At 39.7% G+C, this 15786-nt stretch overlaps 1 protein-coding gene across 11 annotated transcripts in view; it reads right to left on the reverse strand.

Annotated features, from left to right (window-relative positions):
- Nucleotides 1–15786, reverse strand: part of Ric8b (RIC8 guanine nucleotide exchange factor B) — a 115345-nt gene that overhangs the window by 8403 nt on the left and 91156 nt on the right. For 3 of the 11 annotated variants that reach the window (XR_003851093.1, XM_008843120.2, XM_008843122.3), the window contains exon 9: nucleotides 7170–7289. The exons of 2 other annotated variants lie outside the window; for them this stretch is intronic. Coding sequence is in view for 5 of the 9 variants with exons in the window: in XM_008843120.2 (XP_008841342.1) it covers nucleotides 7170–7289 (120 nt within the window). In the remaining 4 variants the exon portion in view is untranslated. Of the gene's footprint in view, nucleotide 1; nucleotides 3974–4011; nucleotides 4910–7169; nucleotides 7290–15786 lie in introns of those variants that run through there. 6 more of the 11 variants (XR_607609.3, XR_003851091.1, XR_003851092.1 and 3 more) reach the window with 5 other exon arrangements.

The raw sequence follows: 15786 nt of genomic DNA on the forward strand, positions 1-15786 counted from the left end.
ATGAAACAACAGTAATGCAAACACCAGTCTGCTCTTTTGATAAAACAGCATGTTAGAGACCTATTCACCTCCCTCTAATTGAGTACTGCATAATAGTTCTGATCCTTTTATGTCACATATTTTGTTCTATGATTAGAAAAGAAGAAAAAGGGGGAACCTATGAAGCACTGCTTCCTTTAATCACCCTTGATTAATTCTCTGTTTTTAATGAGGTTGGCTGCTATTTAGACAGGCTCTGTTACATACTTGTTTTGTTGACTTTTGTACAACGTGTAACAAAACCCAGGACGGGATAATTGGGAACCGTTTCTTTGGCACAGGGATTCCTGCTCTTAATGTAAGGTTGGCTTGGAAAAAAGAACCCTGACATGTTAAGTTAGTCATTTCACATTTGATTCCTTTTCACAGTTCAAAGATGGGATGAGAAATTCTTACATAAATAAGTATTTTGATTAACAGAGAGCTTTTCCAAAAGTGCTTATTGGAATGGATGTTGCGAAAGCCCAAAGAAAGCAGCTCTGCAATCTTCACAGTAACTCTAAGCCCAGGAGTGTGTGGCTGGAGTAGCCATAATCCTAATGGAGTCTTGATATTTGTGATAGTCTTTTAAATTTTTTAACCTTTTTATCTCAAGACTTCTACAACCCTTGGGACTGTTTAACATGTTCAGTTAGCTACTGTGAGGATAGTGGCCTTTGGGCTTGGGTACCAATTCTTCATCCTTCATAATGGCTGCTTCTTAGCCCTTAACTGGTTATATTCATCCTTCACTAAACTACTATCACCAGGAAGGAGAGGGACGGTGGCTTTTCCATAGCAAATTCAAGGTCTTCCAACTGTATCTTAAAACAATTCTGAGATCCTCCCCTCAAGTCTTCACCACTGTGTTCTGAGATGAGTACAATAGGGAAAGTAAAATATGCTATATAAAAATACTATTCCCAAGACAAATGGATAAACTGCTCCTATCACCAAGCCCTTCTGCTTTGTAAGGCGTGCTGTCTAAGAATTCCCACAGGGAAACCTTTTTAAAGCTAAGATTCATTAGTGTGATGACATGGTTAAGAACTTGTTAGGATATCATGTCCATTCTCTTTTAAAAAACCTTAGAAAACCTTGTTTAAAGGATTGTAGAAAATTTACTGGTTTTCCTCATAAAACTAGTTATTTTTTAAAAAATGTAAGGTATTTATTTCATACTTGACCTGATATTTGATAAGTAAAAAAGTACGGATGCATTATGCACATCTACTCTAAATCTGAATTCTGTTAAAGATGCCTACTATTGGTCTTTGGTGCTTTGCATTTATTTAAAATTTATGTCTTATTTATGACACACTTTTGAGAGCTGTTGTAATTTTTCAACATAGTGAAAGGTTCTGGAGAGTATCATTAACTAAATGTCTGATCTTAGGTCAGTCATTTAAACTTTGATGAATTTACTCCCTAAAAACATACATTTTATCCTACTTAAATCACAGGATTGTTTTAATGATCAACAGAGATAACACACACTGAAGCATTTTTTTTACATTTTAAAGCACTAAATAGGTTTTTAAAAATTATTGTTCTAATTTCTGTTAGAAGACTGCATGCAAAGCTTCTAAAAATTTGCTGTCGCCTCCTGTTAGATAGCACAGTTAAGAAAATATAGAGAATGAGGTTAGGGACAGCATTGGAAGAATACAATTCATTTGATCTTTAATTAATGGTGTTATTACTTCATGGTAACATACTTAAGAGAATTTTTCTATCCTGTTGCACAAATTAACAGAATTAGTAAGAGGTCTGCATGTTAACTGTCGAAAAAAGTGGTAGAAATAGAAAATCTTATATGCTCTTTCAATTAGGAAGATTTAAAAGTTAAAGGTAGAGGGTAACTAAGAGAGCTAAAAGCCAGTGGAGACTATTCTTACTTCACGTCTTGCTAATGGTTAAAAACCATTTCAGCCTGTGTTCTAACCAAGCACTCAGTGACTTTCAGAACATACTACATGGGGAACGTGGCATCCTACTTAGGTGTCTAGCCACTGGGATGGTCCTCTACAGCCTACGGCGGCATGGGAATCAGGTTTCTCAAATTAATCCCCCCTTGCCCTGAAAGGGTATACTAATATGTCGAGATTCACACCCCTTTAACTGATTTTCCAAGCAACCTTACAGTGCATTTTAATGATGGAGAGCAGTGCTGCCTATCAGAAATATAACACAAGTCACCAGGTGAGCCGAATATATATGTTCAAATGGCCATATAGAAAAATAAATTAATTATGATAAAATTAAATAACTAATGAGACATTTTACATTCTTTGTTGTACTAAGTCTCCAAGTTGTTGAAACCTGGTGAATACTTTATACTTAGAGAATAACCTAATTTGGATTAACCACATTTCGAGCACTCAGTTTCATGCAGACTACTGGTTACATGACGGATAGTGCAGGTCAGAGGGTTTTCTGATGGAAACCATTATGTACTCTTAACGCCTACTGCAGGTCTTCTGATGCTCTAAAAAGTGGCTTATGTTTCTAATAAGCATTTCCTTGACTAACTCCTCATAAAGACAGGTGTAATCACAGTCTGTATTTCTGTAAGATGAGTAACAGAACTTATTTATATGGAAAAAATTGTGTATCAGTTACTTTTCAGTCATAGCCTTACTAAATTTAAAAACAATCTTTTGATTAAAGGAAACTTCTTATATTTGATGCCAGCATTAAGAAAGTTAAGTCTCAATTATCAGTATTTCTGGTAAAAACTGAAAGAAATGGGGGGGGGGGAAACCACAGTTATTGGCCAGAGAGTGGATAAGAAAAGAAATGGCAGAACAAATATTGTTTATAAATAAAATTTAAAACACAGATTTTGACAGTTGATTATATATGCCTTGTTAAACAGTGACAGACAAGGGTGGAGTAAAAGATCAATCTGGTGTCAATTAAGGAAGTGAGGGGATCAGAGAAGTCAAACAAAACTGTAACTTGAAATAGGGTTTCCTCAGCTAGCTTCCACCGAAGTCACCATCAGCGTGCATGAGTTGTGTGCTACAGCCAGGTAAATGAACACACTGGACACACAACTGCCATTTTACTCTCTGGCTTGAGTTCCACAGGCTTATCTGTCTCCAGATCAGAGCAGGAACAAGGAGGTAGCAAGTGGGCAAGAACCAGCCTCTTCTACTTGTCCTCAGACCATAATGCCAAAAGAAGTTTTCTGTAACTTTATACCTCAGGTCTGAGTGCTAAACATTATGGTTATTTTATAGTAAATATGTATCCACATATTTAAATATTCAGTTATGGCCCAAATTTCTTTATGGACTTCCTTTTAAGTCTCTAATTTGATGAAATTTGGCTAAGAAATGGAACTGACAACATACACTTTAAAGCCCTGAATCATCATATAGATTATTTTATATAGAAAAAAACCTAGACCTTCAAGTCTGGAGGTTAGCTATTTCCTTTTTGATCCTCACACACTGGGGAAACCATGGGAACAAGGTATACCAGCTAGACACGACGGGGTTTACAGGGTTCAGACGACTCTCTAGCTCTGAAATCTTCCAGGTACACTGCCAAATCCCCATATAAAGAACAGAAACATCTCTCATAGATATAATCCTTCTATCAAAAGAATTTAAAAAACATTTCAAATACTGTTAAGTCAGCTGGTATTCAATAGAAGAAAGTAATGCCTACTAAAGTCTCCACAGCTCTCAGAAATCCAGGTGAGACAAAGATGCTGAGAAGGGGCTCCTTAAGGCAGTGGGTTTGTCCAGCATGAAGGCAAGATGGGAAGGTATTCTCAAGTTTCACATCTAGTGGCTTTACACTTTGGTGGCAACACCTATGCCCTACACCAGGCTTAGTAACAGTACTTGGCATGACCAACCTTAGTCATCACTTTGGTAAGTGCTTTGGCACGGGCCACTGTTGCCAACCACCATCCTGGTGCAGGTCCTTCACATCTGCTCTCCTATGGATGGAAAAAGGAAGTGTCTAGTGTCCATTCTCTGGCCACGCCACCTCCAACCCTATCCTTTCTCACATGCTTTTCATTTCAAGGGCAGGAGAAACTGATTTCATTGTTGAGACAGGAAGTTAATCAGACAAAGCTATAGGACACTCAGCACAATAAAGACCTGGCTCAGAGCAGAACTTCCTGGAGTGACAGTTGAGGGAGCTAATCAATAGCACAATGCTGAGAAGATGATTAAGCAGTGTTCTGGCAAACACTGTAACAGACAGACACAGCAACACAATGGACACAGCGAAGGGCTTGAGTTCTGGAAAACAAAGTTCCTAGTTTCACTTTATTATGAAGCAAGAAAGAGAATGCATGGACAGCGCCCTTGTAAACTGCCGAAAGGAAATGGACTGTCATCAGTCATTAGCTTGGAAATGTTTGGGGTGATTTTTTTGGTTCTTGCATTCCCCACTAATCAGTCTGATTAACATACTGCATTAATGATAAAACAACCCGAGCTTTTTGGAAGGAAGATACAATATGTGACTACCAAAGATTTACTAACAGGATTAAATTTCTCTCTCCCTACAATGAATGCTCATTTTGCCATTTTTCTTAAACTTCAATATCAGCCCACATGTGAGACCCTTTCCCAACAAAATACTTCCTGAATCACTTAGACAGAATGAACTGCTCCTTCTCCTGGGTTCAACACAGACCTCAATTTCACCATTTCCTTCTACTTGGTATTCTAGAAGAAATTATTCAGCCATTTCTTCCACTAGAACATGAATTTTCCAAAGGCAGAGATTGTCCTGTTCACCTCTGAATCCCCCGTGGCTTCCTGGCTCAGGCCTTGCACACAGTAGATGTTTAGTGGAACAGAAGTCCCTTGAATGGGACTGAGCACAGTCTAGTTGGCTTTATGGCATCTTTTTTCTAAACCTCAAAAATACAAAAAGTAAAGAGATGAAACTGAGGACCAATGAGTAATAAGCACAACAAACATGTAAGACGCACAAAGAAGGGCTTCATGCCTACATTCCTGCTTTGGAAGGCCCACTGCTGAGCTTCAGTTTGCCAGTGATTGTTATTAGTGAGAGCAAGTGTTAGAAAGCACACAAAGGCAGACAATGTAAAAAACTCACATCATGCAAAAATTCAACACGATTTATGACTCAAGTTCACTTTTGCTTCAACTTTAATGGCAAAATTGGGGCCATCAAAGCCAACGTAAGACACAACTGCTCTACTTTACACATGCAAGTGTTAGCATTGCCTTCAAACAGAGTAGGGCAAATGCTGGGGTTTCCTGATCTGAGTCGGGTGGAAGATACGCATTTCAGACTTGATGTTCGAACACATGATTCCTGAGATTAAAAGAAGGATCTAATGCCTTTGTTTTTTGTGCCTGTAACAGGGGTACATTATGAAATTGGTGATGTCTATGGCTCTATCAATAAGCTAAATATGCAGATCATATGGCACTATCTTAGGCAGTTTGTTTCCCATTTTCTACATTTTGAGCCTGGAGTTTACTCATCCAGAATAAATGGGCCAGCTGTATAGTATCTGTATTAACCTCTAACAACTCAAATGTTTAATGCCCCTCGTGTGGTACACTGTCCTCCAACACTGAGCTCCACTCAAGGCCTTGCTAACAGTTCCCTTTCTAGCTTCTGCCAGGTGGAATGCCATTGGTTTTCATTCTGATTTGTACTTACACCATTGAGTTTCACTAGCTACAACAGACCTTTCTGGAAGTTACCAGGCACATACCCCTTATTTTTGTATATATTCTTTTTTTTTGGGGGGGGGGTTAAGGGAGCTGAGGATTGAACCCAGGGCCTTTGTGCTCTACCACTGAACTCTATCCTAGCTACCAGATCTTATTTTTATATATTCACTTAGAACTTGTTATTCTGCTTAATATAGGTTCATTCTATTAACAATCTCTGTGACTTCAAAGGAAGAACTCATCTGTTGTATTAAAATGTTATAGAGAATGTAATTTGCAAACAGGCAAAAATGTCTTTTGAAGAGTGTGAGTACCATTGTAAATTCTAATCTTGGGAAAGGAAGACAATTCAAAAGGGCTAGCTAACAGTCACCAAGTTCTAGCACACTCCTCAGCTAATGAAGCTCCTTACTTTTAAACAACTTCCACCACATTATCAGTGTCATCTGCTAAAAGCTCAGACTACAGAGTGTCGAAATACTCCTCTTTGCCAGAATTTTGCCAACCCACACAGTCCTGTCAATTTCTTTTCTTAGCTAGGCATTCTGCTGCAATCTTAATTATGCCTTTTGGTTATATCCTGTCCCTTTACATGGTTGGTCTCTGGCTTTTCTGTTACAATGATTACTTCTCTTGACTGAGGAATACCAGCCTTTATGGTTAATGTAGAAAATGAGGTGACTAGAAGAAATTCACCTTGAAGTGGTAGCTGCTGCTGACACAAAGAAGCACTCACTCAAGATGGCTTAAAGGAGACAGTGACTCAATAAATGACTGGAAAACAGAGCAATCCATCCAAATTTGAAAGGAATCATTTTCTAGTAACTCCTCCAAAACAGCTAGTTGCTGATTAGTATATATTCTTGATCTAATTATTTACAAAACTGTTTACTTTTTGAAAGGGAAGGAGGTGTGAAGAGGGGAAGGGCAGGTTGCTTTCAGAATCCCACTAAATACAAGGGTCTGCTTTTAAAAAAAAAAAATCCTTCATTTGAGCTATTTCTTTTCACATTTTCCTGTTGAGTACATGACATTTTAGAATTCTTGGTTTCAGCAGCAACCCAAAAAGCAGTATTGCAAACTTGCACATCAACAATAAAGGAAAAAAAAAAAAAGCGTACCATGATTTGAAACAAAAACCAAACAGACTGAAACAAAAATACAGAAAGCAGGAAAATCATTGAACCTAACTCACAGCATCCTTTTGAAGACAGGGAGGTTAGTTGGTTAAGTCTTACAGCAAACTAGTCGTTACTATCTGAGCGTTGTGTTTAAATGTTTCAGGAATGCACATCCAGAAGCGGCACATGTAGAAAAACCACGGGAGCACCTAACTACTGCTGCCGGGCACCCTGTTCCGATCGACATGGATTTCCAGAGTTGCTGTTCTATGGTAACTCTCAGTGAGAGAGACAAAGAAATAGAACATTCTTAGAAACCAAGCAAAAAATGGATGGGGTACAATACCTGGAAAGTTTATCAAGCATGTTGACAAGTTTCATGGCTTCATATTCTTTTTGTTCTTCTGTCATTTCATCTATAGGGTTTGGCATTGGTTCCTCTAAATGACCAGTGATAAGATTAATGCTACAAAAAGAAAAAAAAGTTATGCTGTATGTTTTAAAATTATGCTCTTTCTATACTTTTTCTGGTCCAAATTTTAAGTTATGTAAGAAAGAGTATATTGGCCAAAAATTGGCAATAATTTCAATGTAATTTTATTATATAGAATCGCTATAGGAATTTTTAAATTGACTTTTTTATATACTAGTTTGCTTTGGGAAATGGGCTATTGTTACTGTCTTTAAAAAATTAAAATTGACTTGCCAACTTTTTTTTAAAGGCATGGCTGCTTTTAAAAATATAAAATTTGGTTAGTGCCGTTGGATAAATATCCTTGGATGCACAGCTTATTCATTAATTGTACGGGGACAAATAATTTCAGAACTGAAGTGAGGAAATCCATTTTGTGATACAGCATAAAACAAACATGTAAAAAAAAACTGGAAAAATGATGACAGAGAGGCTGCAATCTGGAAATGAAAGCATGCCAATTTGTAACCTCAGGAAATTAGTCCATTAGTGAGACCACAGAGGGTGATGAATGTTTAAAACAATAAAAGATAAAGCAGAAGAATAGCTTTAATTAGATTTGATCTGACTTAGGGAAGGATGAATGAAAACTAGCCCACCAAGAGACAAATACACCACCTTAGCTTTCTGGAAATTGGTCTAATACAGTACTTATAATAATGAATTTCTTACATAAACTTTGTATGAGGTTCTAATACCAAACAAATGATTCTCTTAAATAAAAAACCATACTTCTATTTTTTTCTTTTTTACTGAGGAGGGGAAATAAAAGACAACTCTTTCAGTGTCTGTTAAATATCTGTAACTCAAAACATTTTTCTTGAGAAGCAGAAGCAGGCAAGAGTGTAGCACTAGTGCCTGTACCAGCCAAACACAGGTTGTTTTTTTTTTTTGTTTTGGTTTTTTTTTTTTGGTCTTTTTGAGACAGGGTCTCCCTGTAGACCCTGCTGGCCTGGATTCACTATGGAGACCTGGCTGGCCTCGACTCACAGAGATCCGCCTGCCTCTGCCTTCCGAGTGCTGGGATTAAAGGCTCACCAGGCCCAGCAATACAGGTTGTTTTTAATACCCCTGCAAATAACACACTGATAACAAAAACTGTTTTCTATTCAGGAGCCAGGTCAGGATTAGCAAACCTGTGAGTGGGCCAAGTGTAAATAGTAGAGTGTTAAGAGCCTGGGGCACACTAAAGAAAAGGTACCATGTGAGTCAAACTGAAGACACTGCAATCAACTGGCCCCTCTGATGGCTGGTGTGCAAGCCTCACCTACACTTTGGCTTGGGCAAGTTACTTCCTTCAATGCCCAAGATTTTAGTAAAGGATAACTCACAGGATCCTGTTATTCATTACTATTAGATGCCCTTTTCTTTTCTTTTTTTTTTTTTTTGGTCTTTTTGAGACAGGGTCTCCCTGCAGCCCCAGCTGTCCTGGAACTCACTATGTAGACCAGACTGGCCTTGAACTCACAGAGATCCACCTGCCTCTGCCTCCCAAGTGCTGGGATTAAAGGTGTACGCCACCACGCCCGGCTAAGATGCCCTTTTCTTTAAAAAAAAAAAAAAAAGTTCCTCAAAGGCTATATGATGTACAGATTTTTGTGGAAGATCCAGCATTCATCATCCTATTAGGTCAGATTTAAAATCTGCACTCTATTATGTAGGACCCATGTTGAGAACTGTGGTTAAAAACTTGTTCAAGCTGGACTTGAGGGTACATGCTGGTAATCCCAGCTACTTGGGAGGCTGGGGCAGAAGGATTCTATGTTCAAGGCCAGCCTAAGTAACTTGGCAAGATCCAGTCTCAAATTTTTAAAAAGGGCTGGGCTGTAGCTCAATGGTAGAGTACTTAAGATATAAAAATGTTTAAGGCCTTGGTTTAAATCCACAGCACTCAACTACCCTCCAGCTCAAAAGAAAACCCCACAAATAGACAACCAAGAAAACCCCTTGTTCCTTTCAGCAGACCACATATAAAACAGACAAAGGCAGAATTATTCAGGGAAAAAAGGTGGGAATAGGGCCAGCAGAAGAAATGGGGGCCTAGAAGTCCTTGTTTGTCCTCCATCCACTTGCTTCCTCTTAAGGTATACTCTATGGCACTTTCAGGAACTTCGGGTTAACCTGAAAATGTGCAGGCTAGTCACCCATTCTTAGTCTTAACATGTTAGAACCACTTGGGAAACACTGGAGGAAAAGCTGGCCTTACCTCAGATCAATAAAATATGTGTGTGGGTGTAAAGTTTCCCATGTGATCCTGATATACTGGAATAGGATACCTTATTCACACTGCTATTTCCTCTCCTTCTTTTTAGGTGACCATGAAAGAAAAAAAGGCTTCTAGTTAGAGGCCATTACCAAGATGCTAAAATGGGTCACTGTATTTCCTCAAAGTTCAGAACAAAAAGGATTCAACAAGGCTTCAAAGAAGAAATGCATCAAGCCAGCTGTGGTGGTGCATGCCTTTAGTCCCAGCACTCAGGAGGCAGAGACAGACGGATCTCTGTGAGATAGAGACCAGCCTGGACTACATAGTGAGTTCTAGGCCAGTTGTGGCTATAGAGAGACTCTGGCTCAAAATGCAAAAAGAAAAAGAAAAGAAGAAAAGAAAAGAAAAGAAAAGAAAAGGAAAAAAAATGTATCAAGATGCTATATTTAAAATGCAATTCCTTCATTATTTGCTAGGCATATAGCTTTTGTTACCTGCTAAATCAGAAAAAGAACTAGCCATAAATAAGTAAAAAAATAAACAAGCTTATTACAGATACCTATCACTTCTCAAGCAAAGGAAATCAGGCCTTTTAGGAAAAAGTGTAAGGGAAGGAACACACATGTAGACCAAGTTCCCTCATTTGCCATTTAAGAGAAGGCAACTCCATTTCAATGGAGGTGTGATTTAAAGAATCAGATCTGGAGACTTCCTCAGATAACAATGACATTAGCATAAGTGATCATGTGCCTCAAAAAAATGTGTCAGAAAGACACACAGGTAAGCCTGTGGTGTTGTGGGGTAAGCCTATGGTGTTGTGAGCTAAGCCTGTGGTGTTGTGGGCTAAGCCTGTAGTGTTGTGGGGCCCAGCACAAAGCCAGGAATAAATTCCTAGATTAGGACATACTGATTCTTTACTGGGTTATCTTAAAAGTTGGTGGAAATGATGTCCATTTTCTAAAAGCTGATCTCAAGACCCCTGACTGCTGAAATGACTTAATGGCTTGCTCTGAAATTAGCTCCAGGTAACAAAATCCTCTGCTATCTTGTCATGAAAGCAGCAGCCAGAAACTAATCCTGGCAAAGTTAAGAACTCATTCTTCACCAATGGAGAAAACACTGCAGTATTCAAAGTCACTCCTCAGCTTCATTTCTTCCTTTAAAAAGACATGCCACCACCACCCCCGCCCCAAATCCTCAGAAGAATGTAAACAGAACCACATAAAACACAAGCTAAGACAAGGAACTGCACCACTCTCTCATGGGAAAATGCCAATGTGCTGTAGCAGAAGGCAGATGGAACCTGTCTCTCCTCCCTCATGCCAGTCTCATGGAGCTTCCCTACCCAGAAGAGGAGAAAACAGAAGTTACCAGGACAACCATGGTGTGACACTGAACCAATACCTGGCACCATTACAACCACACCGTAAGACTTAGCTTTGTAGGTTTCAAAATCTTCATACTATGACATTCTGGGGTTACTTGTATTTAGTTCCAAGACTGAGTCTTAAGTTGCTTTGAGGGAGACTGGCTCAGCGGTTAAGGGCACTGGCTGTTCTTGCAGAGGACCTGGGTTTGATTCTCAGTACCCACATGGCAGCTAACAACTGTTGGTAACTCTAGTCCCAGGAGAATCCGATGCCTTCTTTTGACCTCCATGGGCACTGTTCGACATGGCTACACTTACATACATGCAGGAAATACACTCACACACATAACATAAAAAATTAAAAAAACATTCCATGAACCAACAACACGGGGAGTAAGACATAATGAAAAGGAAGGAGCAAATGAGTATGTGTGTAAAACCTGAAACACACTTCACCTCTTTTACTCTTTAACTGTTCCTGCTTCTGGTAAACATGACCATCAATTAATAAAAAGAACTAGAAGAAAACTTGGCTATATGAAAACTTCAACCTCTAAAAAGCAGTCTTAAATTTTACTCAAAGCATTCCGGCAAAAGAAGGGGGCTACACTGTTGCAATAATGGCACAACTGTTCTGGGGCAACCAACTGTTCTGACCGCCTTCCAAGGTCACAGGCTTAAAGGGGGGGAACTTAATACTGTTATTTAGCAAAATAGATACGACCCCCAAACTGCCTTCTAAGCATGTTTATACCCATAGACAATCCTGTCCTCTGCCTTCATCAGGGAAGCCTCTCTTCATAATAAACAGCAGTGAATGCAAAGACGAATGGTTGTTCAAGGTGCTGAGTAAAAGAGGCAGTTGAGCTCAGCCCTGAACAAGACATTTATACCACCATCCCAGGGAATATGTTGGAAGAAGGTAAGGGTGAGAAGACAGGAAGAATGGCTGTGAAATGCTGTCTTCTGGGCATGATGAAGTAACTGCAATTATGGATGGATAGCAGCTATGGTTGTCTATACTGGGCACAGACAGAATGGGCCTGGTCAATAGTCAGGCAATGGATAGGGGAGGGTCAGATGGAAGCCACCTGCCTTTCTCTGCCATTGTATTGACTACTAAGAGGTTCTGGGGGGGAGGAGTCAGTCAGTATCTTCAGATGTCTACACACACTGGTGAACCTAGCAAGCTACAAGGAATAGTTCCAAACCCATGGTCACACAGATGACCCTGGTTTAACTCAGTGGGTCAAAAAAACAAAACAAAACAAAACAAAACAACAAGAATATGGGAAAGGGGCTTATAGGGAGGACTGGGGAGCTGACAGGGATGGGAGGGAAATAAAAGAGGGTGTGGTGAACATAATTAGAATGTGCTATATACACATTCTAATATAAAATTGTCAAAGAACAAATTTAATAAAAAAAGAAGGGGTTCTAAACTCAGATCCTTACAGGGTAGACAGGTAAGTGAAAAGGACTCACTGTCAGACCAAAGTATTACGGATGGTTGTTAGCTACCATGTGGGTGCTGGGAATGGAACCTGGGTCCACTGCAAATGCAGTCAGTGCTCTTAACCACTGAGCCCAGAACTTCTAATTTTTTTTTTTTCTTTTGACACAAGGTCTCCCTGCAGTTCCAGCTGTCCTGGAACTCAAGGTAGACCAGGCTGGCCTCGAACTCAGAGATCAACCTGCCTCTACCTCCAAAGTGCTGGGATTAAAGGAGTGTGCCACCATAACTGGCCTAGAACTTCTAATTTTTTAAAAAATATTTTATGTATTATTTTTATTTTTTATGTGTATATTACCCGCATGCATGTAAGTGTACCCATGTCATGCAGTGCCCACAGAGGTCAGAAGAGGGTGTTGGATCCCCTGGAATTGGAGTTACTCATGGTGGGTGTTAGCCGCCATGTGGGTGCTGGGAATCGAACCTGGGTCCTCTGCAAGAGCAGCCAGTGCTCTTAACCACTGAACCATCTCTCTATTCCTCAGAACTTCTAATTTTTATAAGGATTTAAATCCAGGTTTTAATCTAAATTCTGAATGTTGCCAAACATTTTATTTTATTATTTTAGGAATCACTTTGTAAAATGAAAACAAAAACATAACCTCTCAAAAAACAATGCTTTATGGGACAAACCAAACAAAACATATTTGTGGGCAAAATCCAGCTTATATACTGTTAAATTTACAAGCTCTAAAGGGTTTTTAGGAAAAGGTATTTTGTAAGCCCAGACTAGGAAGGAAGGGCATAAACAGATGGGTGGGAAAGAAGATGCTCAATGGGAATGAAGTTGAAGTATTTTTCCAGGGCACTTCCCTAGAAAACTGGGTTCCTCCCAGTCTCCAAGCAACACAAAGAGCAAAGACCCAGACCCTGTTTCTCGATTTCTCTGTCTCTGTCTCTCTCTCTCTGTCTCTCTCTCTTTCTCTCTTTCTCCCCTCCCTCCCTCCTCTCTCCCTCCCTCCCTCCTTTCCTTTTTTTCTCTCTCTCTTTCTTTCTTTCTCTCTCTCTCTTTCTTTCTTTCTTTTCTTGTCTGTCTGTCTGTCTGTCTGTCTTTGAGACAGGGTCTCCCTGTAGTCCCAGCTGGCCTGGAACTCACTATGTAGATCAGGCTGGCCTTCAATTTACAGAGATCTGCCTGCCTTGGCCACCTGAGTGCTGGGCTGGGATTAAATGCATGTGCCACCACACCTGGCAGACCCTGATTTCTTGAAGACCATGCCTGGCTACCAGACCAGAGCTTCTTCATGAGAGGTGGAGACAGCAGCTATCTGGAGGATGTGCACTCTGTGCAGAAGGGCACTTAGCACAAAGGTCTTAGGCAGGAGTCTATCTCCAGGGTTTGACAGATACTGAAGAAGTTAGCATGGTGACAGCACAGCCAGATAATTTGACACACACCACTGTGAGACCTTTGGTTTTTAGCCACTATGCAGTTCCGAGCAGATGACAGTCTGATTTACATTTTATAGGGATTACCACTGCTATGCTGAGAAGAGAATGAAGAGTCAAAAGTAGAATCAGTAGGGTCAGTTAGAAGTAGAATATTTCAAAGATACTAGAGGCCAAGGCTGAGACTTGGTGGTAGAACAGTGCCTATCATGCAAGAACCCTGGTTCTATTGCTAATGCCAGTCATGGGGGGCGGTCATTCTGGAAAGATAGAATGGCAGTAATGGCAAAAGGCGTGGCTAATTCTGAATGTATTGTGAAGACTGAGCCATAACAGACAGATGTATACAAACATTTACCAAATTAGACTGAATCCAGCAGGACTCTAGAACTCATGTTTCATGGACACATTTTCTGTCTCGGTATCGTCGAAGACAGACCCTTAGTTGGGGCTCTGTGGACAGAAGCTGCATGAAGGGCAAACTTGTGTTTCTGACTGGCTGGCTTAGAGAGGAACACAGTAGCAATTAAATCACAAGTTCTGCCTTTATACCCATTAGAACACTTATTACTGGAAACATATACATGCAGTCTCTGGAAAATAACAAATACTGTGAGGACAGAGTAAAAAGAAACCCCTGTGCACTTGATAAGGTGTAAAATGATACAGCTGCTGTGTAAAATAGCATGCCCTTCTTCAAAAAACTAAACATATAAGTACCATGTGGTAGAGCAATTTTCAAGAGAAGTGACAGAGGGGACTTGTGTGGTATTCTCACACTCAGTGTGTGTGTTATTATTCACAACAGCAGAAAGATGGAGGTGACCCAAGTGGCCAAATGTGTTACACAATGAAGTGGAAGCATGCTCTTAAAATGAAGGATATTTTGATACATACTACGGTATAGATGAATCCTGAAAACATTCTAAGTGAAGGCAGACAATTACAAAGGACAATGTATGACAGATGAGACGCCTAGATTTCATACAGACAGAAAGAATAGCAGCTAACAGAGGCCAGAAGGGATGGAGAGCTCCGCACAGAATTTTACTGGGGAAGATGAAAAGTTCTGGAGATAAACTGGGCACAGCAGAATACATCTATAATCCCAGTACTCCTGAGGCTGAGGTGGGAGGACTGTCAAGCATGTCTGTCAGCCTAGACTACATAGCAAGACCTGTTTCACAAAACAAAATAAGAGTTCTAGAGATAGGTGAGAGTTGCACAATACTATGACTAGACTTACTGATTTTCACACTTCTTAAAATAGGCTAAAGTAGTAGATTTTATATTATATGAATTTGATCCCCCAAATAAAAAGGCAGAGAGAAGACAATAAACCTTGCTTTGAAGCGAAGTGTGGTGGTAGATGCCTATAATTCCAGCAGTGGAAAGCTGAGGCAGCCTGGGAGTTGAGAAACTCAAATCTGAAAGTACATACAAGGATGGTAAATGTGTGAAGGTGATGTATGCATGGCAGAGGTGGTAATGAAGAATTTAGATGTATTTCATACATGCTTACAATAATAAGCCCAGGTCCTAAAAGTTCGAGTTAAGTCCTACTGTGCATAAACACAGCCCAGACTGGGCAAAGAGAACACTCTACAAGTCTTGATCTGTAGTTCATTTACTACAAAAACAAAACAAGAATTTACTTGGTGGCCCAATGTAACAAGACACTTACTATTAGACTTAAGCAGCACAACAAAATCTAGGCAAAGAAAAGAAAAAAACTTACAACTGTATTTTGCTTGTGCTGAAGGAACTGTCTGTCACAGATGCTGCTACGGCTGCTCATCCTTATAGCCAAGAAGGACCAGTCCTGAGATGATCTGTACATTTTAAGCTTTTGGATTTAATGATAAACTAATGTGAAGAGTGTCAGAAAGTGTCCTAGGGTTCCGTCTACTTTTAACTGTCTCCTTCCTCTTATTTCTCCTTTACGATACCTCTTTGGACCCAGTTAACTGTTTGAAAATAAGCCAAACATTAAAAAAACATTTCTCAACTAATG

Source organism: Nannospalax galili, unplaced genomic scaffold (genome assembly GCF_000622305.1).
Source record: "Nannospalax galili isolate Female #2095 unplaced genomic scaffold, S.galili_v1.0 scaffold39, whole genome shotgun sequence".
NCBI lineage: Eukaryota > Metazoa > Chordata > Mammalia > Rodentia > Spalacidae > Nannospalax > Nannospalax galili.